Raw genomic sequence first — 23,455 nt, forward strand, 5'->3', positions numbered from 1 at the left:
GTGCCACAAGGATCTGTCCTAGGTCCTCTGCTATTTTCGATATACATGTTGTCCCTTGGTAATATTATTAGAAAATACAGGATTAGTTTCCACTGTTATGCTGATGATACTCAACTATATATCTCAACAAGACCAGATGAAACTTCTAAATTATCTAAGCTAACAGAGTGTGATGCTAACGGTCTAATCAGATTCAATGATCTATGCTAAGCTACAGCTAAAAGTGCTACCGCCAGACCTGGAAATCGGCTGAATGGATTCGAAAACGGTAAAACTCAACTGTTTAACTCTAGGGGAGTTGGAAAATGAGCCTATTTTCAAAAATAGTGGAGTGTTCCTTTAAGAAAAATGGTTCTAAACAGTACCAGAAAAGGGTTCTTCAGCTTATAACAATAGCAGAACCCTTTTTGGTGCTAAATAGAACCCTTTTTATAGGGTTCCATAAAGAACCATGCTTTGAAAGTGCTATATAGAATCTTAAAGGTGCTAAAATTAACCTTTTTAATGATAGTTTATTTTAATTAATATGAGTATGTTTATATCATTAATATTAATTGTATTAATATTATTTGAATAAATTATTTATTACTATTGTTGTTTTACCCCTCTATCTGCCTGGTCTTATAATATCTTATAGTTTCTATTAAGGTTTTCATAAAAACAACATGTGTCAATTAGGTATTTTTATTTTATTTAATGACAAGTGAAATTGTTGCAAAAATGACAGTGAACTAACAACCGTTATTAGCAGAATACATTAATAAATGACAATTAACACTGAACATAAATAAATACTTAAAAAAGTAAAACAAAAATAGAAACATAAAAGTGTAATGAAGACCAAGTTTCAGTGAAATACTTTATTTTCACATAATAAGTCCATCATTATGTGTATTTTGGTGTGATTGAGTGGCAGTTTCTCTCTGCAGATGATGAGGTTGCAGGATGTGACATCATCTGAAACACACAATTGAGTTTAGAGTTACAATGTGCCTCCTTCCAGTTGTTTATGTAAAAACAATTATGTTTATGAAGGACAAAAGCAGTATGTGAGCACTTCACAATGTTATGTTATGCATAAACCCAAGCAATAAAAAAATAAATAAAAAATCTAACAATATGGACCATAAATTCAATATCTTTGTTACTTACTTAGTGGAGATGGGGAAAGAAGTATCCTTAACTGACAGAGCTGGTCACACTTACATGTTCTCTTAAACTAAAAAGAGAAAAAGACATGATTGGTAGGAAACCAGGTACAGTTTGAAAGTTTAAAATAATAGACATTTTAAGAAAGAAATCATTTACCTGATGAGAGTGTGTTGATAGTCTGTGTAGTTGGATGGCTGAGGTCCAAAAAAATCAGAAATGAGCCATCTTTTTTTCTTCTTTTTTTTGTGTGTGTAACCTCTATTAGGGATTTACATTAAAACAACAACAACAACATATTGTGTGAATTAGGTACTTTTTTATTGACGTGAAATTGTAGCAAAAAATGTCAGTGCTCTTAACAACAGTTGACATTGAACATGAATAAATACATAAAGAAGTACAACACAAAATAAAAACAAAAAATAGATGACTAAATTCCAGTGAAATATCTTCACAATCCTCTATGATGCCTTTAAGTCCATCATTTTGGTGTGACTGAGTGGCAGTTTCTCTCTGCAGAGAATGAGGCTATGGGACGTGATGCATCTGAAATACACAGTTTTGAGCTGTCCATTTGATTATGTAAAAGAAAAAATGGACAGAATGTGATAAAAGAGCAACAATATATTGTTGTGACAAGTCCCGGTAAGTCTAACGCAGTATACATAGCAATTCTTTTTTTATAATAATTAAAAAGAAAACAAGTAGATAGAATAGAAATAGAATATAGAGTTCTAGAGTTAAATAAAAAAATTCTAACAATATGTATTATAAATTAAATGTCTCTGTTACTTACTTGCAGAGAGAAGTATCCTCATCTTAATAGAGCTGCTGATGAAATCATTTACCTGTTGAGAGTGTGTTGACAGTCTGTGTAGTTGAACCTTAAAGAACCCTAAACCATTTCGGCATAAAAGGGTTCTTCAGGATGCTGTGGTTCTAAATAAACCGTTACTACACATAAAGAATGTCTAAAAAAATTAAAAGTTCAGTCCTCTGTGAACAAGTGGTGTTCAAGTTTCATGGATATAAATGGGTTCAGTACTCTCCACAAAAAAGAAAAAGAAAAAAAAGATGAATAGTCTGAAAAACGAACCTTGTGCATTATAGGGAATAATATTTATAGATTTTTACAGTTGGTTTGATACCTTTATCTGAAACGGTACTGTATCTGAAATGAATTCATCTGTATTCAACGGTATCTGAAATGAATTCATCTCACTCACAAAAAAACTAAAAGAAATAACACAGATTCAGTATACCTCAAAATAAATAAAAATAATGCAACTCTGATTATGACGGAAACCTGCAATAATTAAATGTTAAACAACACAAATATAATTTATGTATTTAATCCCATTCTATAAACCAATGTCTTTGCTTCTGACCTTCGATGATCCAGTTCAACCGTACTAAGCAAAAATGACTCTAGACAAACATTTGTGAAATCATTTACCTGTTGAGAGTGTGTTGACAGTCTGTGTAGTTGAACCTTAAAGAACCCTAAACCATTTCGGCATAAAAGGGTTCTTCAGGATGCTGTGGTTCTAAATAAACCGTTACTACACATAAAGAACCATCTTTTTTTTAGAGTGTAATATATATATAAGAGTATATATATATATATATATTTATGTGTGTGTGTGTGTGTGTGTGTGTGTGTGTATGTATATATATACATATATATATATATATATATATATATATATATACATCAACACATACATGCATACATATATTCATGTATGTATGGTGTTCCAGTTTAATGTATTGAAATGGGTTCCAGGACTGTCTAAAAAAATTAAAAGTTCAGTCCTCTGTGAACAAGTGGTGTTCAAGTTTCATGGATATAAATGGGTTCAGTACTCTCCACAAAAAAGAAAAAGAAAAAAAAGATGAATAGTCTGAAAAACGAACCTTGTGCATTATAGGGAATAATATTTATAGATTTTTACAGTTGGTTTGATACCTTTATCTGAAACGGTACTGTATCTGAAATGAATTCATCTGTATTCAACGGTATCTGAAATGAATTCATCTCACTCACAAAAAAACTAAAAGAAATAACACAGATTCAGTATACCTCAAAATAAATAAAAATAATGCAACTCTGATTATGACGGAAACCTGCAATAATTAAATGTTAAACAACACAAATATAATTTATGTATTTAATCCCATTCTATAAACCAATGTCTTTGCTTCTGACCTTCGATGATCCAGTTCAACCGTACTAAGCAAAAATGACTCTAGACAAACATTTGTGTGTCTTTGTTTATTGCTGAAGTGTGTTGAAATTTCTTCTTCTGCATTCTACTGTACGGACGTACATTTACTTTCCCTTCAGCCTGAGGCTTATTCATTTCACTTTTGGTGTGAAAAGGCTTTTATATTTGGCAAAAATATAACTTTTTTATTTTAAAAACAAACAAGCAAGCCCAGTCCAGATTTAAAAAGTAACGCAAAAGTAACGTAACGCATTACTTTCCATAAAAGTAACTAAGTACCGTAATTAGTTACTTTTTTATGGAGTAACGCAATATTGTAATGCATTACTTTTAAAAGTAACTTTCCCCAACACTGGTCATACATGACTCACATTCCTAATTTGAAACTAATGATTAGGCCTACCTAAAAGGTTATATCCTATATAAACGCAAACTCGGGAGACACGAGTAATAACAGTATAATAACTCCTCGTTGCTCCTCCTCCGTGGGGCTGAGGGGAGGTTCACACACTGAAAACTGATATATGTGCCTACAGATGAACTCTCCTCCTCCTCGTGAGTTTATCCTGATCGTTCAGTCCATGCGAGAGAATCGGCTGCTATAAATGGAGATATCTCGCGAGCCGTGCTTGCTTCTGGATTTCTAGAGTCCAAACTGAAAGAATGATCTTATTTCACAGTGCCGATCACACGCTGGTGCTTTATGTACTTTATCATTTCTTTATTAATAATCTCTTTTGAGAATAGCTCTAACCGGTTGGACTGAAGTTTTAAAGCAATGGATCCAGTAACGAGGTGGACACCGAAACAGGTTGTTGACTGGATGAGGGGTGAGTTTTGGATTTAGTTCCTGCATAATATGTATGCTGCTTGTAAAATTTGGAGATATAAATGGTCTCTCTCGGTTTAGCGAGTGCTTTGTTTATCTGCACTTTCGATGAAACCGAGATTAGCGTGTCAACAATGTTCAAGCAGAAACAAAACAAACTTGTGTTTAAAGAAACTCATGATCCTATCGTGTGGCAGAAAAAGAAATGCATTTATGAAAAGAATATCCCGCTGTACTGCGCGTTTTTTATTGTTATGTACGCATGTTATGTGGGAGTATTTTACTCTCACCGTTCTTGTGATTGTTGAAGACAGATTTATCAAACCGTTCATCGTTTTTCTACGGTGGCCGAGAAGTGCAAAACATATCACAATTCAGAAAACACAACAACAATTCAGAAAACATTATAACAAGTCAGAAAACACAATGACAAAACAGACAAACCGGAAGAGGTTGGTATAGTTTGAGACAGCGCCATTGGTTTGGGATTACTCACCGCTGACTGGACGAGACATCTGTCAATCAAAGTATACAGGGAAGAACCAGCCGAAGAACAGCAGAGTCCTGGTAGAAAGTTCGGAGATGGTATTAAAGTAGCTCAGTTTAAATGTATTGTATGAATTGCCCTTACTATAGAATAAAAAATACGGGATGTCTTTTTACATTGTTAAAAGTGGCTGTAAAACATCAGCTCCAGTGGCACAGATGGATAAGCGCGTGTCGTTGGCTTTTTGACGCGATCGACCCAGGTTTAATGCCGAACTTTTTTTCCTCCCTTTTCAAATCTCGTATTAGCAATGGATTCTATTTACACTAAGTGAAAATAGCAGTATTTTTAGCAATATGCTACTTACACTAAGTGAAAATACCTATTTACACTATGTTAAAATAGCAGGATTTCTACTATCAAGTATACTACTTGTTGCAAATAGTGGCAATTATCTGCACTTCAGTATTGTAGTACATTATAAAACAGTATGCAATAATAACGTATTGAGTGTAAATTTTAATTTTAATTATTAAATGGATGCCACCTTATTGGTACAATAAAGCCCTCCCTACACCTACCCTAACCCTACCCCATACTTTATTTTCAACTTTTTGATTATTTCCTAAATTTTTATTGAAGCTAAATGCCTTTACGATGTGATACGAGATTTGAAAAGGGAGGGGAAAAAGTTCGGCAAAAGACGGGATCGAACCCCGGTCATTCGACAAATCACACAGAATTGTGATTTGTTTAGCACTTCTCGGCCACCGTATTTTTCACATCTAGAAGATAATTATACACTGCCATCAGAGCAGATGATTGTCACATAAAGGACTATTCTTCAGTGTTGAAGAATTTGCTCGTGTAGCAGTGAATTACAGTTATATTGAAATTAAACTTGTCCGAGTGTGAATGCAAGTCAAAGTATTGCGTGAATTCGAATTGAGTTCTGGTTGTGGTATTTGTACATGTGTAATCAATGGAAGGAAAGATCAATGTAGGAGTCATACTGTAATGTAGGTGTCACATGTGAATTGGACCACCTGTTATTGTATGAGTTAGAGTCAAATTCCATAACGTTTATTATTATTATTTTTATCATCATCATCATGTTTTCGTACGATCCGCTTATGGCCCACTGAGGGTTATGTTGGGTTGTTAGTGGTGAACCCTTTTTCTAAAAATTCAAAAAAATTATTTTTGTATGAAATGCCAACAAAAACGCATGTGCGATTTATCAGTTATCAGTATCAGATTATCAGTTTAGAAATATGGAAATATGTGCTTTTCTATGATGTCCCAAGCATAGGCCTAAGTAATTTTTTTCAAAGAAATTTTTTTTTGTTGTTGTTGAAATCAAATAAAAAGCATTTGTATCGGGTCTTAAAAGGTTGGCATACTGCTCTAAATGTGATTCATAGAAAAAAAAAAGTAGTTCAGTTGTTTACGTGGTTTATTTGTCCTTAAAGTAATAACATTTATTTTTAGATCTTTACATGGGCAAATTTTTCTGGAATTTGACTAGGCACCTAAGACCTAAGAACTCCGTAAAAAGTTATGTTTTTCCCTATATGTAATTAATGTTATCATTTTACGTCCTTGTGGTGAGTCCCTTATATTATTTAATTTAAGGAACACACATTAATTTGTCATTTGTCTGACAGTACACTTATTGACACTTATTGAGTGCGGGCATCCTGGAGTTATAACTTGCTTAAGGGCACAATGGTGACAGTTAATGGATCAACCGTTGCAGGCTTTGAACCAACAACATTCAGTTACCAGCCTAAGTCGTTAACTGCTATTCATGCCAGATGACTCTAAATTTGAATAGCCTTTGAGCACATGCAGTGCTATGGAAGTGTAAACTGTACTACATTGCCAACATCCAGAAAAAAAGAACAAGAGCATCTGTTTTCTTTTGAATGAAATGCCCTAAGGCTTTAAAGGGTTATAGTGGTTCATGTGGAGGCTTCTCTTTACTCTCAGTGTCGTTTTATTTATTTTTGGATATCTTTGTACTCAGTCAGTTGAATTAAATGTATTTTGTTTTTCCCCAGGAAAGAGTAGCCTACCTGCCAGGTGTATTTAATTTATATTTACTAAGATGCATCATGTACTTTGCCTCGTGTTATTCTATTGGTAGCTTTAGCTTATTTATTTATTTATTGAATTTTTGCTTCTGCTGTTGAAAAATGGTCTAGCTGATTTGAACACATTTTCCCATTCTCACACTTTCTTCCATGCGAACATGCATGAACAAACAGTAAAAGTTGAATGTAAAGTCTTTAAAACTTTTTCTGATTTGGAGTGTTTTCATGGAATGTTCTGCAGAAACTGGAGTGAATAATTTCACACTTACGAGTTATGTTTCAGTCCTCCTCCCACACTTGTTGAAGGACAGCTGGGTGCCTTACATTCTTTTTTTAAATCTTCAGATGCATCCAAAAAGTTCTCAAACTACTGAGATGATTGAGTTACAAAACCTATAAATGACCTAAATGATGCAAAGCACAATAAAAATATTATAATAGTTAGGGATGCATTTTATCGGACATGATTGAGATACATGATTAGAGCCGAATATATCCTGTCAGTCAAAAGGAGGAGGAAAAAAAATTTCTCGTGTTGAATTTAGGGCTGTCAGAGTTAACACGATAATAACACATTAATGCAAACCTGTTTAAAAGAGCACTGTTAACATATTAATCATTTGTTACATTGCACTTATTTTGCACTACATGTCTTTACATTGTACATATATTTAAAAACTAGGGAAAGTGACATGTGACATGTGGCCAAGTATGGTGACCCATACTCGGAATTAGTGCTCTGCATTTACCCATCCAAAGTGCACACACACAGCAGTGAACACACACAAACCGTGAACACACACCCGGAGCAGTGGGCAGCCATTTATGCTGCGGCGCCCGGGGAGCAGTTGGGGGTTCGGTGCCTTGCTCAAGGGCACCTCAGTCGTGGTATTGAAGGTGGGAGAGAGCGCTGTACATTCACTCCCCCCACCTACAATTCCTGCCGGTACGAGACTCGAACCCACAAACTTTGGGTTATGAGTCCGACTCTCTAACTATTAGGCCACGACTTCCCCTGCATGTAACTACATGTGTAATTAATTTCTGTAATTATGTCAGATTACAACATTAATCCGACACCTACTCTTAACCAAATCATACCATAAAACCTGTCTCTAACTTTTCCAGTATCCCACCTCAATTGCAGAATTTTTTGATGATATATGCTAAATATAGAAATAGAATGCAGAAATGCAGTCGAGTACCTGCAGAAAAGTTTCTGATCTTGTGTGTTTGTTTTTGTTAATCATTATTGATGTAAATTTCTAACAAAGATCTCATTCAAAAATGAATGGATTTCCAAACCATGACATCTAATAGATGTGACAGTGATATTTTAAGATATTCTGGGGGAAAAAGATAATCTTAATTAACCTGGGGATGAGTGAAACTGTGAAAGATTTTCTTTGCAAAAAGTATGGTAACAAGTACTTGCTACTTTTTCACAGACTCCACAAAGTTACCTTGCTAACCAATCTCCAAAAGCACATCCCTCTACAGTGACTCTTTCAAATATTTTCATTAGAGATGCACCGATCGATCGGCCAGGGATCGGAATCGGCCGATTTCCCTCATGATCGGCCCGGATCGGTGATCGGTCGGTCAGTCTCACTTCTTTCCGATTCCGAGCCAATCCGTTTTGTTACCAGCGGCACAGGCAATAACATTAGCCGCGCATTCTCACTCTCTTCTCTCCGACGACCCCTTCTCTCTCACACACGTCTCATTCGCTCCGGTTAAATAGTTCTTGTATTGTGCATTAGTCATTCCCGCAGGTTCCGCGCTTATACCAAACGCGCGTGTACCACCACTGATCTATATTAGTGGAGCGCACAATCCGCGCTCAGTCTCAAACAGCTTGTGAGCCACAAATAGCAAATTGAGTGGCTAACTGCGCTAAAACGTTCAAATACATACAAACTTATGTCAAAATGCCCATCTTGGCGAGTATCACAGTTTTGGAACGTTAAATAGTTGAGAAAGAGAACGCATGTTGTGTAACAGTATATTGGGTCCGTGGATAAACTCTTAAAGGGACCGCAGTCCAATATTCCTGCTGCTGTCTGTCATGTTCATCAAAGAACAAAAGACAAAAAATAATTTTCTGCTCTTGACTGAATATGTTTTTCTAACTTTAATGGTAAGCATTAATCTGTATTTAATTTTTACAATGAAGACTACAGAAATTAAAGAAATCAAATCTAAAATAACACTGGATGTGTTATTTCACATTTGATTACTTTAATTTCTGTAGTATTTCTTACCTGATTAAAAACTTACTTAACCTGAAAAACTTAGTTTCATAGCTCTCTTTATTCTATTGCATTTATTTGTGCTGTTGTTTGCACAACAGAAAGAAAATCGGAATCTGCAAAAATCGGTATCGGCAGATCACACTAACGAATCGGAATTTGGAATCGGCCAAGAAAATTGCAATCGGTGCATCTCTAATTTTCATATCTGTAAACTTGAATGGCAGGAATATATTTGTTAAAGAACATTTTGCTAATTTGATAAGTGTCACTGTTGCAGACATGATACACGATCAAATATCCAACAGAAAGTCTTTAATAATAAAGCATGGGTAAACAGGACAGAAGGTAGTAGACAACACTCGTAACACAAACGATGACCCCTTTAAGTTTTCCCTTTAGTTTCCTGTGTTCAATGGATGCCCATTTCCCACAAGTTGATATGATTCTTTAGGGCCTTAATGAAAAGTCTATAACATACCTTTTGTTTAAAATTTCTCAATGGTAGTGTAAAACAATAACATTTTTACCTTGTCAAAATCAGCTCTGCAGACATCACCCGGTTTTGTTGCATGTTGCTTTAAATGCTAATGAGCTCTGCTCACCCCGCCCCTCTCAATCGTGTGACGTCACACAGACAAGAAGCTGAGAACGGCCTGATTTGAAAAAGGGATATTATTTTTAGGGATTAAATAAAAACCACTGGGTGGATTTTTATCATCATAGGGTGGATTTGTGTACACACAAAAAAAGTGAAAAAAAAGTGTAAAAGTGAATTTAGCATCCGATAACCCCTTTAAATACTAACAAAACCAAGGTTAATGGCAACCATCTGAAACCATAACTAATCAAATCATAAACCATGACAACAACTGACAAGCGGGAAAAATCAAACAAAGGCAGACAGGAACTGAAGAATACAAACTAAAAGTCCATGAAACTGAAACTAACTGAACATAATGGTGACAAGTTGGGTTAGGCTACCAGTGATGTGAAACCAACAAGTGTACCTTTTCTACTGTATTAATGCTTTAATCTTATGTTTTCCATCCACGTAACCACAACACCATATGTGAACCCTTAGATCTTGGTATCACCATATGGTGTCTTCATGAGATTCTCGTAAATATTTAATAGAGACTCCCTGTTGAAGTTTAAATGGAAGAGGTGCCTGAAATTTCCTGTTCTCTTCTTTAATTTGACAGGAATGTATTTTTGTAGTGTGCAGAATAGGAGTGTTTTATTTTTCTTAAAGACAATGCAGACACAAATACAGAATTTTATGGCATTGATCCTTTCCCAACACACTCTACTTTTCCACACAAGACCTTTGATCCCACTTTGAAAATCCGTTGATATTTGCATTAATCCATCCTCCGTTTATAACAGCACTGAGTTGACAAGGTGTGCGCCTGCTGGTTTTTGCATTCAGAGCTGAACAACACAATGTGAATCTCCCAGATCACTGTAGCTTTGTAGTGCCAGCATAAGAGCAAAGATCTCTATAAACATGCAGCTTAACGCAACAGGGGAAATCTAACCTCAGATAACACATCACACACAGTTCACTGCCCCTCCATGGGTGCTTAGCCAGGTAGAAAGTTGGACGGGACACTGTGGGTTCACTGCGGCAAAAGGCTAATCCTCAGGAACAAATGGAATGCCTATTAAATACACAAGTTCAAGGGATAGAAATGAGTTCTGGGCAAAGCTAGAGTTTAATGACCATATTCAGTTCTTTAGAGAGTTCATTTATTATGTGGAAAATTGAAACTTCATGCCATTAAAAAGATCTGTCACTATATACTCACCCTCACGTTATTACACACCCAAGACTTCGGTTCATCTTAGAAACACAAATTAAGATATTTTTAATGAAACTTGAGAGATTTTGGTCCTTACCTTGAAAGTCCATTCCACCAAAACATTGGTGCTTGGATGCAAAAGATTTTTTTAACTCATTTTATCATCAACCATGTGAAAAGGCCCTGATATACTCGCGACAAAGTTCTTTTTTCTTCTTTGCTTAGAGGTTAGAAGTTGGAAATATCTTAGCAGTGGTGCACAGTTTGCAAAAATCCCATTGCCCCCTATTACTGATTGCACTAGATGAATATATAAATATGTGCTGCTCTCAATGACAAAATAAGTACACAACAAAAATGACTGTGGTGAAAAATAGCAGTTAAGAAAGCATCTGATCATAGCAATCGTGGATATGTTTGCACCAGCTCTAGAATTCGGCACTCCAGTCAAGTCACTTCACGTTTATTTGTACTGCAGCTTTACAGTATTAAGCATGAAAAATGGTATCACATTCAGTTAGAACTACAATTTCAGTTTCTACTATAAAGCAGCTCGCCAGTGTTCTTGTTTTTACTTGGGACTGAAAAGAAAAAATGAATGGGATTTCCACATCAAAGAAGGCAGAGCCACATAGCCACACCTACCTATTATGTATTCGCCAAAGACCAATGGTAGTTCAAAGGTGTTTACCAGTTGGAGAAAATCTTTGAGGAAAGTATGAATCAATTGCCAAGTGGACGGATTTGGATTGAAATTACGTCACATCAGTTTGACATAATTGCAAAACCCTATTACAAAAACCCATTGGAAAAGAGAACCCATTGCAAAATGGTCCTGCGGGTTTTAAGACGGCTGCAATTTGTGGGGTCATTCATGTCCGTAGCACAAATGGTATGAGATTTAGAAATAGTGTTGCTTGTGATTTCAGTCTTTGCAAAAGCATATCTTTATAAATGTTATATTAATGTATTATAACAATTATACTAAACAAACAAACAAGGTTAGTTCAGTTGACTGCACTGATTGACAGGGTTGCTGTAGTTCTCTTCCTTTGGTGTGTTTCCACTGCTCATGAAAAAACACACACAAAAGAATCGGGTCTCCCCTTGCACAGTGTAAAGGTCACATTATAATACCCCTCTTCCAGCACCTGCATTTGGGTAAACAGAGGAAGGGTGGTACTGTGCATGCACAGACAAAAACCCAGAACTGCATCAGGGTATTATGGGAAATCCTACTCTCGCCTTCATGTGGCCACTGCTGTAAAAATAAAAAAAGCCATACCTTCATTTATTGAGTTTTTGTTCATTGCATACTTGTGTATGATCAGGCAAATGTCTGTATCCTCCTGACAAGGTTAAAAATGATTTGCTTTGTATTTAAACAGTTGGGATTTTTTTAGGGAATATGAATGTAAATATTGCAAAAAGACCAGTCCAGCATGTCATCTCAATAAATGCATGTACATGCTTGACATCAGTCTCATGTGCGTCCGTCAGAGGGGTTTGTGTTATTGTAAGATACGAGAGTAACAGCATCACAGGGTTGAGTCAGTCGCTCATGCTGTCATTCACTGAGAACAGCTTGGTGGATGTGACCCATCTACAGCAATACCTTTCACACGCTTTGAAAGACACCAGCCATAATATCCTTTGTCCATTCTCTCAGTATTCACTCAGGATCTATTCATACGCTCATAACATATTAATTTACTGTATTTTTATACTGAAGTTTAAGGAGTTAACTTGCATAACTTCAGTGAAACTTAATATTTCACTAGTGCTGCATTCATGCACTACAATTGATTAGTAAATGAAGACTTTGTTACATTGTTGTGTCTAAAATCAATTTTTCTAGGGAGAGAGTTAGCAAGACTTGCAGCACTGTCTTCAACCCTTTGTGACCTGTAGGGCTGGGCGGTATTGTGGCATGTGATATGTAAATATTAGTGATACAACAAATTAATTATTTAATAGAAGACAGATAGCAAATTGAACGTTTCAGTTTAACTGAAAAACTGAAAGGGAAGGTTTAATTAATAATCAATTAATTAATCACATTTATTTAGTAATCAAGTAAAAACTGAGTTGCATATAAACATTTACATTTCACACAAGTTAGTTTTATATAAACTTTTTAATTATACAATGTTTCAACTCCAATTTGTTGTTGAAATATAAACATTTAAACAGTAATAATAACTTATTTGATTCAGAAATGCATTAAATAATAAAGACAACATTAAGTAACTAAAACATAATTAATATGTAATATAGTGTATACTGTATTTATCAAAATGCTCCTCTTTGGAGTTATATATTTTTCTTGCTAACTCACAAATTATGGACACTGGCTTTGAAAATGTAAATATTGTTTACAAGCTGTTTTATTGACATTGTTCTGCAGTTGAAACACTGAGTGATTACATGAGACATGATACATTTCAGTAAGTTGTACTGTTTCTTTCAACACTTCTGATGTTCATTCATGTTTATTTCAAGCTATAACTAGTAGTTATAGCACTTCTTAGAACTGTAGAGTGATGACAACTGCAGATTTGTGATGATCCATCTAGTACATTCAAATCAAGAAACTAATTTCATTTTACTATTTGCTTTATTACAAAGATTTGCAAGTGGGCTTATAATATGCTGATAATGGAAACATGCAAAGAGCAAAATTATATATTTTTTGATGAATTCTCCATTTATTGTATTTTATTATTATTGTTGTTGTTGTTACCAACAAATTTATGGTGGGTGAAGTTTGCAGCATGTCAACAAATGGGCATGTGGTCGCATGTTTCATTTTACTATTTGCTTTATTACAAAGATTTGCAAGTGGGCTTATAATATGCTGATAATGGAAACATGCAAAGAGCAAAATTATATATTTTTTGATGAATTTTATTATTATTGTTGTTGTTGTTACCAACAAATTTATGGTGGGTGAAGTTTGCAGCATGTCAACAAATGGGCATGTGGTCGCATACACATGCAGTTATATCACGTTCCATCCTGGCATCTTGTGCAGACAGTACCAAGTGAAGGTAAGCAGGTTTACTTTTTAGCCAGTTATGACATGAGCTGAAAGATTGAATTTAAGTTTGCAGAGAGAGGACTGGTAACTTCCTGGACAAGAAAACCATGAACAACATCACTTTGCTGTTCCTCACCTATCAAAGCTGTCAAGTCATTCAAAGTGAACACATTTTAGGTGCTGAGTTTGGATCGCTTATAAAGTACACCATCTTTATTTTCACATTGCAAATATTTTTGAGGATAGGAAGTTATAGCATTTCACCAGCTTTTTGAGAGGCATATTAAAACGTTTGCCTTCCTTCCATTTTCCACCAAAATAAAAGCATGCCTGTATCAAGGTTGCCAGGTTTTCACAACAAAACCCACCCAATTATTACTCAAAACTAGCCCAATTGCATTTCGGGGAGGTCCCCGGTAAAAACTGCGTTCCGGGGGTAAAATACACGTTTTTTGGTGGGGTTTCCCAGTAAAATTTGCATTTAAGGGGCTAAATATTGCATTATTGGGGTCGCTTCAAGCTGTGGACATGAAAAACAACCCGTGGCAACAGTGGTAAAGTAGCCCAATTCCGCGGGAAAACCGCAGACTTGGCCTGTATGTCGAGATATGCTGCAAGAATGTAACAAAATGAAGAGAGAACTGTACAAAATGATTGCACTTCAACATAATTGGCATTCAGCTCTTGTTTTGGGCTAGTATCACTAATGTTTCTGTAGTTTTGAGAAGTGCAAAGCATCCATATGTCGTTGCCCATGGAGAAGTGAAGAAAAAAACTGTAGTATTTCTTTAAAATGTATTATTGCAATTTAGCTCCTTTTAGCAGGAAGATCCACAACCACCCAAAGAAAGGGCAACACATTCCTTTGAGGTTTATGTTGTCTTCTGGCTCTCATTACGCTTTTTACCCTATATTGGGTATGTTTGCAACCAGCAAGTTGAAAAATGATGCAGGAATTTCATAATTGAGATGTTTTCCATTGGTTCAGTACATGTTCTATGCTAAAATAAGGGTGTGACAAGTTAGTTGTTAAGATATGGGGGTAACATGGGAAGTTTGTCTCTGTAATTATGGTTTGGCAGAAGGCGATGTGGCAGAGTTTGGTAAGGGTAGACCCAGTCACAGATGCCTTTTTGTTTTCAAAGCTACTTCTGATTACAGGTCTCTCAGACTGACTTTCATGGTGTCTGCGCTGTTCAGCCACAACAATTACTGTATAAGGAGTTAATGAGGAGATTTTGGCAAGCGTGAGAATACTGAGCGGCTCATACAGGTCTGTCTATGAATGGCTGCTGGGCAGAAACCACACAGTTTCTGTGTGCAGACTAGTGGAATGTGTGAAACCACCTGCATTGTATTATTATGTAAATCATGCCATCATTTTTAAAGAAGTGCTCACAAGCGTTAGCAGAAAAATTTTAATCAGAAATTGCAGCACTAAATGGGAAGCAAAGTAGGGAAGTCCCACCAATTACCTTAAGCTCAGTCTAGTCAAAATATATGAGCACAGGCAGTTTACTCACTAGAAAGTTTCATCTTTGTCCAGTGTCTGTGCTATTTCTTTTTCAGGAATAATGACCATTAAAATGTCAACACTGTTGTTGCATCCTCCAGTAGTTTGTTGTTGTTCTGTCTCCTCTATTCCTTCTTCAGCTGTGAAACAATAGCCGGGGCTGAGGACAAATAATACTAGATGCATGCACAGGCTAGAAAGCACAATTGGTTTATTCCAAACGTATACCTCCGTTTTGACGTGAATGCTTATAGCGCTTTTCCACTGCGTGGTATGACTCGGCTCGGTTTGCGTTTCCACTGCAGTCTAGTACCGCTTTAGAGTGGGCGGGATTATTCACATGTCGTTATAGTTGCGCCGCCTATACTGCCGCGACTCCTGAAAAACTTTTTCGTTCCGCGTCGCCCCATCAAGCTCTCGCTGGATCCGCTCCTCTGCTATCAATGAGAGGAACGTCTGTACTTCCTCAACAGACAACAAAACCATTTTTTGGTTGTTAAAAAAGGTGCGCTCGTTCGAAACAGTTGCGTTCGATCCTTCGCTGGCTGTGCCGATTTAAATCTAGCGGTTCTGTTGTGTCTGTGTGTCGCAAGTTCAGTGACGCAGGTAGTGACGATTCTCTCCGGCCAATCAGTGATCAGCAGAGTTTACACGCCACGTTTTGGTAACGGTACGATTTGCTTGGAACCTCAACCGAGGTGGTATGGAAAAAAGTACCAGGTACCAGGTACTGTACCCAGTGGAAAACCCCCCAAAAGTGAACCGTACCATGTCGTACCATGCAGTGGAAAACCCCCCAAAAGTGAACCGTACCATGTTGTACCAGGCAGTGGAAAAGTGCCATTAGTGTACATGTTCAGTCGAAAGCATAGTGTTTTAAAGTATACTCTAATTTGAGTGCACTTTAACGTTTCATCTTTGTCCGGTGTTGGCGTTATTTCACTTCAGGAGTTGACCGATAAATGTCTTTGTACTCTTTTTAAACCCGCATTGAAAAATGCCCTAACCGCCCCCTCACATGGAAAACCCCCCAAAAGTGAACCGTACCATGTCGTATCATGCAGTGGAAAACCCCCCAAAAATGAACCGTACCATGTCGTACCATGCAGTGGAAAACCCCCTCAAAAGTGAACCGTACATGTCGTACCAGGCAGTGGAAAAGTGCCATTAGTGTACATGTTCAGTCGAAAGCATAGTGTTTTAAAGTATACTCTAATTTGAGTGCACTTTAACGTTTCATCTTTGTCCGGTGTTGGCGTTATTTCACTTCAGGAGTTGACCGATAAATGTCTTTGTACTCTTTTTAAACCCGCATTGAAAAATGCCCTAACCGCCCCCTCACATGCTCTTGTCAACATCATTTTTTGTTCTGGTCTCCAGTAGTTTCATCTCTTCTGTTTCTTCTTAAACTGTTAAACAATAGCTGGGGCTAAGGGCAAATAATAGATGCAAACTACAAATTGAGTGCACAAAGAACATTTGGTTTAAGCTCAAAGTATACTTCGGTTTTGTGTGCTGTATTGTATGTAAAGCCGAACATGTAACATGTAACCGAACATGAGTTGTTAGTACCATGCAGTGGAAAACCCCCCAAAAGTGAACCGTACCATGTTGTACCAGGCAGTGGAAAAGTGCCATTAGTGTACATGTTCAGTCGAAAGCATAGTCTTTTAAAGTATACTCTAATTTGAGTGCACTTTAACATTTCATCTTTGTCCAGTGTTGGCGTTATTTCACTTCAGGAGTTGACCGATAAATGTCTTTGTACTCTTTTTAAACCCGCATTGAAAAATGCCCTAACCGCCCCTCACATGCTCTTGTCAACATAATTTTTTGTTCTGGTCTCCAGTAGTTTCATCTCTTCTGTTTCTTCTTAAACTGTTAAACAATAGCTGGGGCTAAGGGCAAATAATAGATGCAAACTACAAATTGAGTGCACAAAGAACATTTGGTTTAAGCTCAAAGTATACTTCGGTTTTGTGTGCTGTATTGTATGTAAAGCCGAACATGTAACATGTAACCGAACATGAGTTGTTAGTATCTCTTAACACAAACAGTTATTGTTGTTGCAGTCTCCAGTACTCTTTTCTTTTCTTTTTTTTACTATGAAACAATGAGACAAGACAGTGTCACCATTTTGTGGACCAACTAATTAGTGCAAAAGACGAACTAACAGTATGTGGGGTTAGAAGTTAGAAGATACTTTGTTATAAATTGTATAAATCAGGCTGTGCGTATACGTTGCTCTGCTGATGACGAAATTCATGCCATGTGCATTGTACACATACACATAAATACTGAAGTAACATCGGGCTTTATTGTTATAGAGATTGCGGATTGAAATGCATATTGATCAGTCATAATTTTGCATGCATGCATTTTTATCCATGTGCTATAACATTGTTGATTCTTGCACATTTTGCAACACTTTCAAAGTGGAATGTCAAGGGAGTGTCACTAAAAGTATGTTTAACAACAACAATTTAAACCAGTAGTACACTTATTGTTTTCGTCTTTGACCCAAGTACATTTTACAGAGATAATTCTTAAACTCACTGACCCAGAGCTAGTCCTCCTTCTTGTCAGTTAATTCTGATAGAGATGATGTTTGTAACCCTTAGCAAACCTGTCAGTTAAGTTTCCTGTCCCTGAAGGTCTTTTCCAGTTCTTTTCCACCCTGTCTTTTCATCTAAAATGACAAACAGGATAGCAAAAGTAGCCATTTGGCCCAGAGCATCTTCTTAAAACCTGTCATTCTAAAAGCTTTTTGTCCCTCTTGTCTCTTGTTTCAAGAATGAGGGGTGAAAAAAACCTTATCCAGCTGCCTTTCTTTTCTGTGTGGATTTCTTAAGCTGAACTGCAGGCACATTTGCAAATCAGATGGACAGTATTGATTGTTATACAAGCTGCTATAATCCAATCAATACAACTGACTGATGTTATCATGTTAATTTTGTTAGATTGAATCTCAACTCCAGCCATATTAGATCCAGTCTCTTTACCAGATCTTGTAAAGATATCCGTTTTATCTGATACCCAAAATCAGATCAGCAAGTCTTGTGTGATAACAAAAAGCAGTCCTTTGTCTGGTACCTGAAACTATATTGACAGAGAGGTTGATGGAGGAAGCCAGGAAAGAGCAGAAAGCAGGAGACGAAGTGATGATTTAAGAAGAAAAGAAAAAAAGGAGCAGGGTTTATTAAATAATCTGAGTATTGAGAATCCCTAGATCCTTCCATTTTTAGGAGGTACCAAATCTTGACAAATGCAATAGAATTTAATAGGGCTGCACAATCAATTATGTTTTAATTGTGATCACAATTTCTGCTTCTCTCATTTTAATAAGCATAATTGTCTGCAATATTTGTGTGCTGTTTATTTTGCACTGAAAAGTTTCATTTTAATTTTTACATTTTAATCTGAAAACACGGCAAACATGTAAATTGGAGTTTAGCGATCTACTAATCAAATAAATATAGGATTTCTTTCGGTTCTTTATGGTTATTTGTGCTATTTGCTGCGACTAAATCTGCGAGCAATTCATGCAAGTTGATGTTCTCTTGATTTGTGCTTATGTGAAAGTGCAATAATTCTGATGAAATTGTGATTAATAGTCGTGATTATAGTTTTTGAGCAAAAACAATCATGGTTAACAGTTACCACACAGCACCTGCATATTCTATTTGATTTATGATTTTTTTACACTAACCATATCTCTGCTGTGCTCTGTTTACCTTCTGTGACTTTCTGTTTACTTATTTGGTTGTTGCATCTAATGAGAGGTTTCACACACAAAGGATTTTTTTCTAATTATTGCCTTCACAATAACAAAGTCTATCGAGATTGTGCACCATTGTGGAATTCCCACAAAGGGCGACCGCCCAAAAACAATGGACATTCCTTCAATCCCAACAGGTTTGCTGGAAGTCTCAATAGAACGAGCGAGAGTTCCAGTGGCAGTGGCTATTGTACACCCTGCATATGAGGACATGGAGTATGTGTGGAGAGGGAGGTCAGACTCCCACTGGGAGGCCCTTCATTCTGGGTGGTGGAAGGGTTTTCTCTCTCATGTAATCAAACCCCTGAGAACCACAGCCTGCCATTCTGTTGACATGGGGCCTGTGTGAGCGAGACTTACACCATGAGACTTGCAGAGAAGGGTTGCCTCTGCATTGTACAGAGAGCTGGGGGCACATCCTGTTAGAACAGATGTGCAGGTTTTAGTTTCAGAGCACAAGGTGTTGGATTTATCAGTGAACATCAAAGTCTGTTAGGGCAAGAGCCAGATTTGCAAAAACATCACTATATAGACTGAGCCAACTGTGTAATTATCCAATTTTGATCAGAAACATGATACTTTAACAAGTCTCGGACAAAAGAAACTGTAGAGAAAAAACGTGGTGTAGTTGAGCTGTGTGTTTTTTTTTTGTAATAGAGATTTTCTAGGTGAAAAAAACACCCAGGCCCCTGCTTTTTCTGCAGTGCGATCCTCAGGGGCTTCATTTATAAAACACGCATATGATCAGATTTGACCTTAAAGGGGTCATAGAATGCCCATTTTCCACAAGTTGATATGATTCTTTAGGGTCTTAATGGAAAGTCTGTAACATAGTTTGGTTAAAATTTCTCAATGGTAGTGTAAAAAATTTTTTTTATACCCTGTCATAAACAGCTCTTCTCAGAGCAAGCAGTTTTGTAGCATTTTCCTTTAAATGTTAATGAGCTCTGCTGACCCCGCCCCCCTCTCTTCCGAGCTGCTCTCAGAGAGACTGTTTACTTTAGCCGCATTCATCGTGAAACTTGCTAATTAGCACATTATTAGGAAAGGTGATTTACAAAGATTAATTAAAAAACCTTATACTCACTTCTTCTGTGGGTGAAGCTGGATCACGAATGATTCTCGCGAACATAGAAGCATTTATGTAGATCGGGGGAGCATTCTCTTCAAAAACAAACGTAGCCTAATCCACTACGTCTTCAGCGGCTCAGATATCAGGAGTAAATGACGACTGCTATGTTCATTATTACATCCAACAACAGAACACCTCAATCGCTTAGGAGTCATTCTTGTCTACAACTGCTCCGGCAGTGAAACAATGGCGGACTGATGACAGCTCACTCAGGGCGGGTCTAAGGTAAGACGCCAGTCCAGTCTGTGCTGAAACGCTACTGTCAATCAAATAGGGCTGAACGATTAATTGAATTTGCGATAATATCGCGATATGAGAAAACACGATTTTTCAATTGCAGAGGCTGCGATTACACGGTCACGTGACACGCGAGAGTGAAGAGGTGTGTTTGACTTCAAAGTACGGCCAGAGAAAGCATAAGGAGACGTCAGCGCTCTCTTATAGCTCTCGCAGTGCTTTGATGACACACACCCATCGGTCTAAGCAGCGCTGCTTCAAGTCGAGCGTAGGCCATCAGCAGAAAAAGAAAAGTGGACAGCATGAAACCCACAAAAAATAAATAAATAACAGAGAGAGAATAATAATAACAGTTATTCTCTCTATGCTATTTTTCAATGTTTCAAGTGATGCAGGTGTTTTTTCCCTGTAGGTGTTTTATATTAAAAAAAGCATTAATTTTTCATAATGTTTAGTGAGATTATTTGGTAGTCTGAGGTGGAATGGGGATTTGAAAAAGGGGGGCAGTTTTTTTTATAGGTTTAAAGGGTGGCGCGACCAAAAAAGTTTGAGAACCACTGGTCTAAAGTTACCAGACAGTGTTTAATGCAGTCCACATGTTTACATATGTTTATTACAGTGACTTTGAATTACCTGAAGTAGTGTGGTAAAGCAACAGATTTGTTTTTATATTTTTGCAATCTCCTGGCTGGTGGAACGATCTTCCCACCCCTATCCGGAATGCTGAATCCCTGACAATTTTCAAGCGACAGCTAAAAACTCATCTCTTTCGAAGCTACTTGACTTCATCATAAAAAAAAAAATGTATCTCTCTTTATTTATTCCTTCTCTTTCTAGCTTGTACTTATTTGAACAATGTCTAAGAACTTGGTATTACAACCACTTCTTGTGTCTGTTTGCCTCTTTAAGAAGAATCGCTTTATGTATCCCCCAATTGTAAGTCGCTTTGGATAAAAGCGTCTGCTAAATGACTAAATGTAAATGTAAATGTACTTTAGTTTGTATGATTTGTTACTGACTTTCATATTAATGTTTACACCAGGCTTATTTGTCAGTGCTGTATGTTGTCATAATTATTACATGCTTACAAGGTTGGAAGTTCAACAAATCAGTCAATATACTGTGATTGTAGATGTTAAATAAAAATGTCATTCATATCAATTCATGCATCACCTAATTTCATCGTAACATATAGGCCTGGCCTACAGAAAATAACATTTATGTTTAATCTATCTAATAGTGTGTTGGTCATAGCCTACTATACAATGATTTATAGCTTGTCTTTGTTGAATAATACAGAACATAAAGAGCTTTAAAAAATATTTAAATCGCAATCACAATATTGGTAAAAAAAATCGCAATTAGATTATTTTCCAAAATCGTTCAGCCCTACAATCAAACTATCGTGGGAGGGGCCTGTTTTTGTGACGTCACACAGACAGGCATCTGAGATCGGCTCGATTTGAGAAAGGGGTAACGATTTGAATAGATTAAAAAATACTTTAATTTTTATCATTATAGGGTGGTTGTGTACACACACTGCCAACACACATTTCAGTTCAAACAACTTGTAAAAGTGCATGTAGCATCCTATGACCCCTTTAAACATGGATTATATCCTACATCAGGTGAGGAACAAATTAGGATTTATAAAGACTTTAATTTCTCATGCGGACAAAAACTAAAGAGCATAATAACTTTCTGCTACTCGTAAGCCAGTAATTCAATTAATTCTATTGTTTATGCTAAGAGTATGCATTAATTGTTTATTATGATTTCTACATTTATTAAATGTTGAAATAAATATGCATTCATTTAATTATATCTGCAAATGAGCAGCATTTTAACTACTTTTCAATAATTACTGAAATGCATTAATTTATATTAAAGATTTCCTGAAAATAATATTATTATTTAACATTTTCCGGAAGCATGCATGGAATTTCTTGCCCATTGATGATGAATGTTGAACTTCTCGAACAATAAAGAGATTTTTGTGGGTGTTCTTTAGGTGGAGGTGATGCATTTGTACACATTGCTCTTGGATTTAGGATGAATTGCAATTTATAAGAGAGAGATGCCTTTTGAAAAATCTTTGTGCATACTGAATTTTTTTAATCGTTCATAGGAATATTTCAGAAACGGTCATATGTTCACATTTAGGATCACTATACACACTCCATTATAAATGAGGCACCAAGATCATATCAATCCATTAAATCACTGTATGTAAATGTATCCTCTTTTAAAAAATATAGAGCTCTTTTACATAGAAGTGTAAAAGCAACATGAAGCAAAACTAACCTCTTTAAAATGTATTGATTATCTGTAGACACACTTTGTCCAAGATTTTTCATTGCTGCACTAGCTGAAATAGCAATGTTGATGTCAGAAAAAGGACGGAGGACTCAAATGCAGTTCAAACAAAAATAGGCTTTATTCCGAACACCCAGCCAGCAAAGGCGTGAAACACCACAGTTAGGAAAATGCAGTGGTGTGGCGCTCCCTGCGCACACATTCACCGAGACAGGGGGCTGAGAGGAATACCGGAGAACGTCCAGAATCGTACTCCCAATCCAGCCTTACTGTCCACAGTCGCGACACTAATTCCTCGCCTGAGGATCCTGGAAACAGTGCAAAGAGTGTAGAGGAGAGTGAAAACTCAAAAGCGCGCCCATACGGCACATAAGGACATAAGACATACCCACACCGAAAGAAAGACAAAGACAGGAATATATAGGAAGTGGGAATGTGTACCAGGTGTGGGCTAATAGAGCGCGCCGATTGCTCCACCAAGCGTGTCTGAAACTGACGGGACCAAAACAACCACCACGTGCAAATGACAACGACAGCACACAGGTGAGAGGCAGAACGGAGTCGGAGAAGGTACCGGTACTGACAGAATC

General features: G+C 36.8%; 1 protein-coding gene across 1 annotated transcript in view; it reads left to right on the top strand.

Annotated features, from left to right (window-relative positions):
• The first annotated feature begins 3,953 nt into the window (after window positions 1-3,953).
• LOC107558499 (connector enhancer of kinase suppressor of ras 3-like) overlaps window positions 3,954-23,455 on the top strand; it is a 75,725-nt gene continuing 56,223 nt past the window's right edge. Inside the window, exon 1 of the mRNA XM_016242157.1 lies at window positions 3,954-4,210. Coding sequence (XP_016097643.1) covers window positions 4,159-4,210 — 52 coding nt within the window. The 5' untranslated portion in view covers window positions 3,954-4,158. The remainder of the gene's footprint in view (window positions 4,211-23,455) is intronic.

The sequence above is a fragment of the Sinocyclocheilus grahami genome, unplaced genomic scaffold (assembly GCF_001515645.1).
Source record: "Sinocyclocheilus grahami isolate Dianchi unplaced genomic scaffold, SAMN03320097.WGS_v1.1 scaffold646.1, whole genome shotgun sequence".
Lineage (NCBI taxonomy): Eukaryota > Metazoa > Chordata > Actinopteri > Cypriniformes > Cyprinidae > Sinocyclocheilus > Sinocyclocheilus grahami.